Source organism: Salminus brasiliensis, chromosome 13 (assembly GCF_030463535.1).
Source record: "Salminus brasiliensis chromosome 13, fSalBra1.hap2, whole genome shotgun sequence".
In the NCBI taxonomy this organism is placed as follows: domain Eukaryota; kingdom Metazoa; phylum Chordata; class Actinopteri; order Characiformes; family Bryconidae; genus Salminus; species Salminus brasiliensis.
In genome coordinates, this window is record NC_132890.1 from 38,542,213 (window position 1) to 38,552,087 (window position 9,875).

At 42.6% G+C, this 9,875-nt stretch overlaps 1 protein-coding gene across 3 annotated transcripts in view; it reads left to right on the top strand.

Annotated features, from left to right (window-relative positions):
- tp53i11b (tumor protein p53 inducible protein 11b) overlaps positions 1-8,422 on the top strand; it is a 28,568-nt gene extending 20,146 nt beyond the window's left edge. For all 3 annotated transcript variants that reach the window (XM_072694964.1, XM_072694963.1, XM_072694965.1), the window contains exons 3-7: positions 2,923-2,981; positions 4,064-4,112; positions 5,149-5,245; positions 5,763-5,864; positions 6,063-8,422. In XM_072694964.1, coding sequence (XP_072551065.1) covers positions 2,923-2,981; positions 4,064-4,112; positions 5,149-5,245; positions 5,763-5,864; positions 6,063-6,196 — 441 coding nt within the window. In that variant the 3' untranslated portion in view covers positions 6,197-8,422. The remainder of the gene's footprint in view (positions 1-2,922; positions 2,982-4,063; positions 4,113-5,148; positions 5,246-5,762; positions 5,865-6,062) is intronic.
- Positions 8,423-9,875: the final 1,453 nt, after the last annotated feature.

The following is a 9,875-nucleotide window of genomic DNA, read 5'->3' on the forward strand; positions in this document are numbered from 1 at the left end:
GTGTGTGTGTGTGTGTGTGTGTGTGTGTGTTTGATGCTCAGTGCAGCTCTTAATGGGTCTCTTCTGTCTGAAAAATCTTGGGCGATGCTTTTGTCCTGACACTCACTTGATCGCTCGCTCTCGCCCCGAGGTCTCCTGCTATCTCTGTAAACGCAGCCACAGAATACCGGCATTAGTGCTTACAGAGGGCCAGGTTATTGTCCTGTATCTGGACATGTGACTCTCAAGAGAGAGCTCTGCTCTTCACTGCAGTAAGCAGGGCTCCTCCACGCCTGTGACTGAACCTTCAGCAGAGAGCTGAACTGTAGCCAAAGGCCAGAGGAGTCTGACGGTGGCGGTTCCTGTAGCTCGTGACTGAACACGAAAATAACTTGAAAGCAGGCTCAGGGAAGTGCCGTTACTTTCATTCAGTGTTACATAATGTCACAGCAGGCAGGCTGTAGTAGTGTGAGCTGAACTGGGACCAGAACCACTACGCGTTTGATGTGCGGTGATGAGCTGATTATGTGCTTTATTAAAATAGCCAGTCTGCTTTGATGCTAATCTGCAAAATGCAAACCTACTAAACATAGTTCTTAAGCTTATGATTTAAGCTGCCTGCAGTGCTGTTAGTATACTATATAGACACAAGTATTGGGACACCTGCTTGGTTATTGTTTCTTCTGAAATCTGAAAAGGGGATTAAAGAGTTTTTCCTGCTTTGGTTGGAGCTACTCATTTAGCTGCAATACTGCTGGGTTTCTTACAGCTGTTCTCTCCACAGAAGTTCTACAGGATTTAGATCTGGGCTTGATCTCGGAACAGTGGTCGGGAGAAGCACCCTTCATATCCCCCTTTGCACCAGTCCTGCTCCCAACAGAGCATTTAACTGCCTGCAGATTGGAATGGCCCTGAACCACTGAGGTGGCTGGAGTCTTGGGGGGTCTTGGGAATACAGCCCTACAGAACAGATGCTCTCCATAGAGGCAAAGCTTCTCCGGATTAGTGCACTCGTCCTTATAATTAGGAGAGACAGCTGTGCTTCACTGGAGGACTGTTTAAAGCATCTTCATACAAGAATTTGCATTTATTGCTCCTGGGCTCCCCCTACTGTCAGGATGTGCAACACAAGCATTTCTGGACGAGCTGAGGGATACAGGCGCATCACTGAAAGTGAAAGTAGTGGAGTGAGCGGCGCTCTTGAGAGAATGTTCTCCCTGTTAGTCAGTGGAGCATCAGCAGGAGGCTGAAGCTGCTGATTTAAGGTAGTAATGCAGGTGGTCTGACGTGGGTTCAGGTTGAAAAGCGTTTGTCCCGGCTCTGCTGCGGTAACTGTCTCTGCTCTTTGGGGAAGGCTGTGCACAGGGTTTTGGGTCATTGGTGGATCAGAACATGTGTGCTGCACTGGTGTGTAACACTGTTAATGTCCAGCTTTTAAGTTCCTTTGGTTGGAAACTAAAAAATATTACCAGACTGGCGCACCTCTTCTAGGACTCTCCATCAGAGAGACGTGGCAGCTTGTGGTTTCCGTGTTTGTGAGCAGCCGGCCTTCTTTTCCAGACTGTAAATCTGTTGTAATCTTTCTAGCTGCTTCAGTATCTTATGTCTTATCCGCTTCCAGTGCTTTGACGTAACTTCCGGTTCACTGTCCCTAAAGGTTTCTGTAGGGATGTCCTGTTCTGATCCAGTGGATCGGGATCAGGGCTGATCCAGTCATATTGTAATGGATGGAGTATCGGCTATTTTAACCCCAATCCAGTTCTGAGTCTTTATTTAAACCACGGCGATCAGAGCGCCACCCGGTGTCCTCAGTGTGCCATTAACAGACATTATCTCCAGCCGGCTGCAGCAGCAGTGTGGACGTTCTCAGAAGGTAAATAAAGGAGTTGAGGTTCTGCAGTGTGGAGCTATTTTACAGTGGAACCAGAAAACAGACCATAATATCTGACCCTTTATAAAACTCTCACTGAAACGCTCTGTTTTACCAGCGGGAGAACCGCTTAAACCAGCACTGAGAACCCGTTCAGAACCGAGTGGAGGCTAATGCTAATGCTAACACACATGCTATAGAGACCCAATCTCACACACACACACACACACACACACACACACACACACACACACACACACACACACACACACACAGGAAGTGATCAGACTGCAGTGTGTAAAGGAGCTGGGAGCTGATTGGTCAGGGAGGAGAGTCAGACTGGATTATCAGATATTAAACACTATAAAACATCATTTTAAGAAAAGTCTCGACTAAACTAAATCAGTCAGTCCAGAAAGTCTGATTATAGAAACTGATGCTGAAATAAAGGGATTTTACTGATCAGATTAATCAGCAGCTCATTGATCTAAACACACAGATCGGATCAGTATTGGATTAAATAAACTGGTAGTAGTTTCTCTGCCTGTGACTCTGTGTGGGTGTTGGTTATCTCCCCTATGCTGGAATCGTTTCACCACAGATAACAGATAATCCTCCCACCGGAAAACGAGTCCCATCTTTTCAAATTCTGTAGATTTCCCCTAATTCATAATTACTGAAGAATTTCAGCATTTCAGATACTCTTGTGTGTGTGTGTGTGTGTGTGTGTGTGTGTGTGTGTGTGTGTGTCGCTATATTAGCTTCCATCAACTATAAATATAAATCATATTTTACAGTAAATTTAGATGTATTTATTAATCAGACGGCACCAGTGGGCTGGTCTTTGGGATCTCGGACAAAAAATGAGGGTTAATGGATTTTGAGTGGCTAACCCAGCTTACACCACCAGCCCGCAGAGCTGCATACTGGTTTAAACACTCCTGTCCAGTAGAGATGGAAAATCCAGGCCCGTCTCTACTGTCCATCTTCATTAATGTCTTAATTAAGGTTTAATGATTCATTGCATGTTAATTTTATGTCTTTGACTCTGTCTCTCTCCCTCTCTCACACAGATTAGTCAGATGCTGGGGAATGAGATTAAGTTTGCGGTGCGTGAGCCGGTAGGTTTAAGGTAAGAGAGCGAGGTTCAGGGTCTCAGTGGTTGAGTTTCTACAGTAAAGCTTATTCCCTACAGTAATTTTAGCCCTAACTGTCTTCTGACTGGAAGAGACTGGAATATGGTAGTATGTAGTGCTGGGCAGTTTGATGATATTTTATGGTAAATACTTTTCTGAGAACACTGTTGATCTCATCAGTGCTTAAAGAAAACTGATCAACTGCACGGTTCTGTACAAACAGTGGAATTAGTCTGACCTAATGGATGAAGAGCAGCAGATTTTGAATAATAGCAGCTGGACTCAGTACGGCACAGCAGTTTAAGAATCATCATATAATATTTGGATCATATTGCCCTGCTCTGCCAGTAAGTTGTGAATCTGTGACTGGACTGCTGGTAAAGTACTACTGTCATTTTAAAAATGTATTTATTTAATTAAATAATTATTTATATATATATTTTTACTTGATAATTGTCGTCTGTATCACCATTCATTTTCAGATGCACGGATCACAACTTTTAAATATTAACATTAATAAATTAATAGGAACTCTCTTACTTAGACTGGTGGGACAGGTGGGAATGCTGGGGTTCCAGGGGCAGTCGGGTGGTTGTGGGACCACATCACCTATTTGTATAATCATACACACACTGATCTGTGTGATATTACTAAAGAAAGGGGAAAAACAATAACAATAAAAACATGAATGAATAATAATTAAAGTTTATTGTCCCTATAAAGGGAGCGGGGTGGTGTGGCCAATAAATCCTGGCCTGAAAAATAAGGTTTAAATATTAATGCAGTTTTGAGCTCTGAGATTTGTTCAGTAGATTAATTCAGTGTTCTGGATTTACTCTGCTTTTAACTCCAAGAGACGTTTCTGCTGCTGCTGATGTGAATTATTCTAGAGCTTTCACTTTCAGCCTCATACATAGTTTAATACGCCCCCAGCGAGCCTGGAAAAGAATCTGCAGGATTTCCATACAGTAAAAATGTGCAAATCAGAAGCTCTCTGGTTTAATACGCGTGTTTTATTTCCTGAATTCTTCCTCTTCAGCATGGAGGATCTTCTGATCATGTTTTGTTTCTGCTACAGGATCTGGATTCTGTTCTCAGCAGTGGCCTTCACAGTAATGGCCTTAATGGTGAGTATCCCCAGTCTAGAGAACATAGGACCTTAAAACACTGCTGATCCTGATGTTTCTTCTGAATATCCTTTAAAGAAGTGGAAATGATTAACTGTAGAAGAAATTTGCCAGATATTTGTAATTAAGATAAAGCAGAATTCTGGGAGAACTGGTACGGTTAGCTCCCCCTACAGTTTTGGAAGTGTAATTTAATTTTACACCACTGTTCTAAATGCTAATGACACCTTGAGCTCAACCTTATGGGCAACTGAGAGCTCCAGAAGCTTGATCTGAAGGTAGAGCAGCATGTAGGCTGAGGCGGTAGGGTAACACTACAGGATTTTACACTAATATGACTCTATGGGTGACGCAGCGTTACACAGCAGTTCTGGAGAGAGGTTCTCCTCCTGCAGCTGTTCTATGAGTTGCAGTGTGTGAAGCACTGTACACACATTGGGGTGTTGTTAATCTGTTAAAGCACAGCATTACTCAAAGCTTAAAAGAGAACATTTAACAGTGTTTCACGTTTTCTAGTTTTTCCTCTTTAGAGTTTTTGTAGCTCGTAATTAAGCCTAAAATAGGAATTAGACACTAAAGTCTCACCATTGAATAAATGAATTGCTGTGTTTATTCTTTAGTAAAATGAACTTAATAAATGAATAATAAATAAATGATATTGTATGTTGAAATACAATTGACTGACTGGTTTGCATTAAATGGTCAAAAACTAATTTAAAAACTAAAAAACTAATTTCATTAAATCTTTTGAAAATAAATGTGAGTCAAGGAAAGAGGTCAAGCTAACTGTACAGAAATGTTTCAGTCATGTAATTTTTTAATGTATGTAATTTTAGCCCTCTTTGGTTTGAGTGTAAAATGGTATGATTTTAACTTTTTTCCACATCTTAACGCTGGTATTCACTTATAGAGAAATTCTCCACTCCACTTAGAGCCGTTAAAGAACGGACATAAACCTCAGAAAAGGTCTTCATCTTCTGCTGATCTTTTCTCCAGTGTTTCTCAGGCACTTACTGATTGTCTGTGTGTCCTTTAGGCCTTGGCCTTTCCTAATCAGCTTTATGAGGTTGTGTTTGAGCGGGAAGAAACGGCCACCAGTGTGTCGATACGTCTGTATGGGGGGGCGCTGCTGAGTAAGTCCTGCTGTATTTACTGAGGAGTTTCTTATTCCTGCTCCGTTCTTCTGCTCCCAGCTCAGCTCTAGCAAAGATAAAGTTTCTGTACTGAGGTTAATGTATGTTGACCAAAGTGTGTGTGTGTGTGTGTGTGTGTGTGTGTGTGTGTGTGTGTGTGTGTGTGTGTGTGTGTGTGTGTGTGTGTGTGTGTGTGTGGAGTGAGTGGGTGGACTCTGGAATGTGAAAGGAGGAATATTCTCTTGGGAATTAGATTTTCTGCTCCACTCAGTTGAATTAGTCACTAAGACTTGCTGCTCTCTGCAGTCTGTAGCAAACAAAGAACACAGCAGTGTGTGTGTGTGTGTGTGTGTGTGTGTGTGTGTGTGAGGGGGGGTGTTATTAGGGGGTATTGGGGGTTATTGGGGGTGGGAGTTCCATTTCCATTTCTGGAGGGAAGCAGCTAGTAAAGAACAGAAGTGGGTAACAGGTATGATGATGGTGGGGAAACCTGCCGGCTCTTTCTGCTTCTCTGCAGGTCTGTCTCTCATCATGTGGAACGGTCTCTACACGGCTGAGAAAGTGATCATCCAGTGGACGCTACTCAGTGAAGCGTGCTACTTTGCCGTCCAGTTTTTAGGTTTGTTTACCCGTGTGTGTTCTACAGCACCGAGCTCTTCACTGCTCCTCTGCTGGTGGTGTTTGTATTACTGTAACAAGATCAGCACTGCCCCCTTCTGGTTGGAAACCCACAGCTCAGCACAACTCAGCAAGGATGTGCCAGTGTACGGCTTCATCTCCGATCTCTAATCACTGCTTTAAACTCTGTGTGTTTCAGTAACCTCCGTCACTCTGGTGGAGCTGGGCCTGCTGTCAAACCACGCCATCATTCTCCTGCTCAGCCGCATAGTCTTCCTCACCATCAGCCTCTCCTACTACTACCACCTGGGACGTCGGCCCAAAAAGATCTAAAGGTCCTGCTGTCTGACCGCACATGGGTTTGGTACTTCGGCCTGTGACGCTGCCACACCTGAGGCAGTTTAGTGAGGAGCTTTACCAACATGCTGATTTAGCACAGAGCCCCACACTCGCCTGCTGATCAGGTCCAGCCCTCAGTTTAGGTCCAGTTTAAGACTCAGTTCAGTTTTGTTTTTAATGCATTTTTGCCCCGTTTGGGTCGTAGTGGATTCCGAGTGTTTGTCCTCTCCTTTCTCACCTCCGTGCAGGGAGGTGTAGACCCCTCCTTTGATGTACAGAAAGCATGCCAGCGCATGTTCTTAAACCGTTAGGCACCGCTGAACCCGCTGGTCTATGTAGACAGTCTATTGGCTGGTGCATTGCTTAGCAACAGGAAAGAAGGTGATCCTGTCTTGCTGTTTTTTCCTGGACAGGATGATGCCGTCTACAGTAGGTGCGCGGCACGCCCGGAATTCAAACCCAAGTCCAAGTGGTAGTTATCTTCTCTAAACCTCCTCATTCTTCCAGTGTCTAGAGCAGCGCAATACAGAAATACGGCTTTAACATGCACACTGTCGCTGTCGCACAACACCAGAAGAAACCGTGGAAGTCAGTAAAAAAAAAACTCTATTGGTCCGTTAATAATCACACAGCTGCTGGGCTATGATGGAAGTAATAACAAACACCAAATTGGAGATTGGAGGTTTCTGTGCGACAGTGCTGTGTTTATTTTATCTTTGGAAACTCACGCCGCTGTAAAGGTGATCGTATTTTTGGGATTATGCAGTTACTATGTAGCTTTTCCAGAAAGCAGTTTTTCTGTTGCTTTGCACACCATAGCTGAGCTGGCTTATTGTCCAGTTTAGGAATCCATTTTTATAAGGCCAGTGACCTCCTGCTCATCTTGTGACTCAGTAGTTATCACTGCATTGTGTATTTATGTACATTTATTTTGTTTTTTTTAGAGATGCTAATTATTGGAAATGATGGTTTATTTACACATACGGCTTCCAGCTGCTCATCTTTGAGGACCGAGGCTTTATATTAGTCCAGCTTAAATAAGGAGAGAGAAAGTTCTTGGGTCCAGCTCTTTATCTTTCAGGTGCCGGTTGGTTGATGTGAGGAAGGCAGCCTTAGTCCAAACACTGTAAACATCAGCCCATCTTTGCAGTATTCTTATGTTGAGAAAGATCCAGAGAACCGTGGTTCTGTTCATTTGGGAGCAGCGATCAGAAATGATTATAGTCCCTGGTTCAGTGACTTGTTTAAGGTGGTAAGTGGAGCAGTCTGCGTGCTGAGCTCAGTTTGTAGTTTGTAATTTGAGTGATGGTGGTTTGCCTCGGCTGATCTGTGTAATAATAAAGTTGTTAAAGCAGCTTTCTCAAACCTGAAAATCCTGACCTTACTCCTTACATCCAGATGACTCCTGAATTCTACAGCACAGTGTGTCATACCCATACAGTCAGCACAGGGTGAAACACAGAGAGGAGGAAATGAATATTAAATTAATCAGTTAATTAAACAGATGAACTGGATCTATTTTCTATAATCAAGTGGTTTAAGAATTAAGACTCTGTTTGATCCTGATAGAGCTGCTTTGGCTGCTGGAGGAGCTCTCTGTTCAGTAGTACTGTCTCTGTAATAAAGATCCAGGGTCGTGTAGCAGAGATTTCAGTATTTGCCAATGTAGCAGAACTTTCCCCTCATATCTCAATATTGCCTTAACGTAGTCAGCGGCCATGTGTCCACATGTCTATTCACTGCCAGTAGTCTGTATGTGTCTCTAGATTGTGTGGAAGTGCAGGTTTTTCATTGTTCTGTTAATTTAAGGGATATTTAAATAGCAGATCCAGCATGTTTTCTTTTTTTTTTAATAGGACAAATCAAATAAAGTTTAAATATTTAACATTCTTGAGTCTTCTATCTTATTGGTAAAGTATTGTTATTCTCCTTAGTCCAGTACTGGTAGGATGTACGTGTGCTTTTTAAGGCAGTTGCCAAATAATGTCATTTCTGATTGGTTACCTGTATCCAGTACTATCAGTGGAACTGAAGGGCCTTGTTCAGCACAACAGTTTGGGTAACTTTGGGTTTACAGCTTTTCTCTAGATTGTATCTTCCCTGTATCTACAGCATCATTGGAATGTTGGTTCTTTTAAATGTAAATGTGATCATTGGAACAGAGGGTAGTTGCTATGGACCTGCATTGTTCTCTTTTTGAATAAAGAAATGTTTAAAGAATATCTGATGTGGTGTCTTTTACATGACCTGTGTTGAAGTGTGTGTCGTGCCAATGTCCGACTGAAAGGCAGAGGCCTGTATTGCATGACCATGACTTCTCGTTTGTTTCACAACTAAGGTCTAACTACCTGCAGAGGGCAGCGTTGTTCACATTTCTCTTATTCTCTCTCCAAAACAAAATTCTGCTTGGTTGGTTTGTAGGAAGCCCTACATGGCCTCGCTCCTGCGTACCTGCCAGATCTTATTACTGATTATGAACTGATTATGATTTAGTTTAGCTTAGATAAAGGTCTAGTTCTAGTTCCCCTTAAATAAAGGTTGTAGAAATCAGATTAGTTTTGGAAGCAAGAGCTGTGGACTGCATTCGGCCTCGATTAGCAACTGGAACTGCCTTTCTTGGAAAGAACACCTTACCAACTGTGAGGGGGTGGAGCTTTGGGGCTTTGGGGTTGTGTTGCTGCCAATGGCATTGGCAACAATTTCACGAGTGTGTGTGTGTGTGTGGGGGGGGGGGGGGATTCTATGAAATAGCAGTAAATCGTAGTAAATAGCAGTAAAAAGGCTAAAGCTGTAAAGGAATGACGTCTACAGTAAGATAATGACTTCTCACAGACCTTAAAACCATCATGAAAGACTTTTAGGCTACAAAAAGTGATTTCTGCCAAAGGGGATGTCAAGGTAAGTTGTGACCCCGTAAAATGTCCAAACTTTTTGCTCACTAATGAGTTTATTTCTGTAATGAAGGACAAAGGAACTATTTTAGGATATGTGATAAAAACATGTGTAATTTGACTTTATTTGACTTTTGCAGAAAACTGTAGGTTTGTGGACTTTGTTCTTCTCTTCCAGGAGAGTACGAGGACTTTCTAAATGTAAACAGTGAGTAGAATAACACCACTGCCTGTGCTCCACGTGGCAGAGCAGGGTTCAATTCTCTGTCTGGACAAAAACATTGTGTTCTACCAATAAGAGTCTTTGGGTGAGACTCATAATAGTGTGTTTGCCGACCTGTCTACATGTTTACATTGGAAGAAGCTCTGCATTAGAATAGCTGCCAGATGCCCTCCCTGTTGTTCCTCGAGTTATTAAAGTCAATAATACTCTGCGTCATTTCAGGTGTTCTGTCCTGCCTCATGTGTGGCAAATGTATTACCACCTGTTACAGGAAGCTGCATAAACTCTTTATCAGAGTCTTAAAAACTAAATACCACTGGGGCTAAAACTGAAATCATGCAAACCCTCAGTACTTCATTCAGAATGGTCTCAGATTTCCTGACCTCAGTATGAGCTGCATGGTTTATTTGAGCTTTAAGAAGAACCCACTTGATGCCTTTTATGTTATATTTGATGTTTCTTTCATTTTAAGTGAACTTCTCATGGTGCAGACGTTTCCAGGCAACATGTTGTAAATCCAATCAAATCCAATCAAATTCAGATCTCATTTTTCAAGACC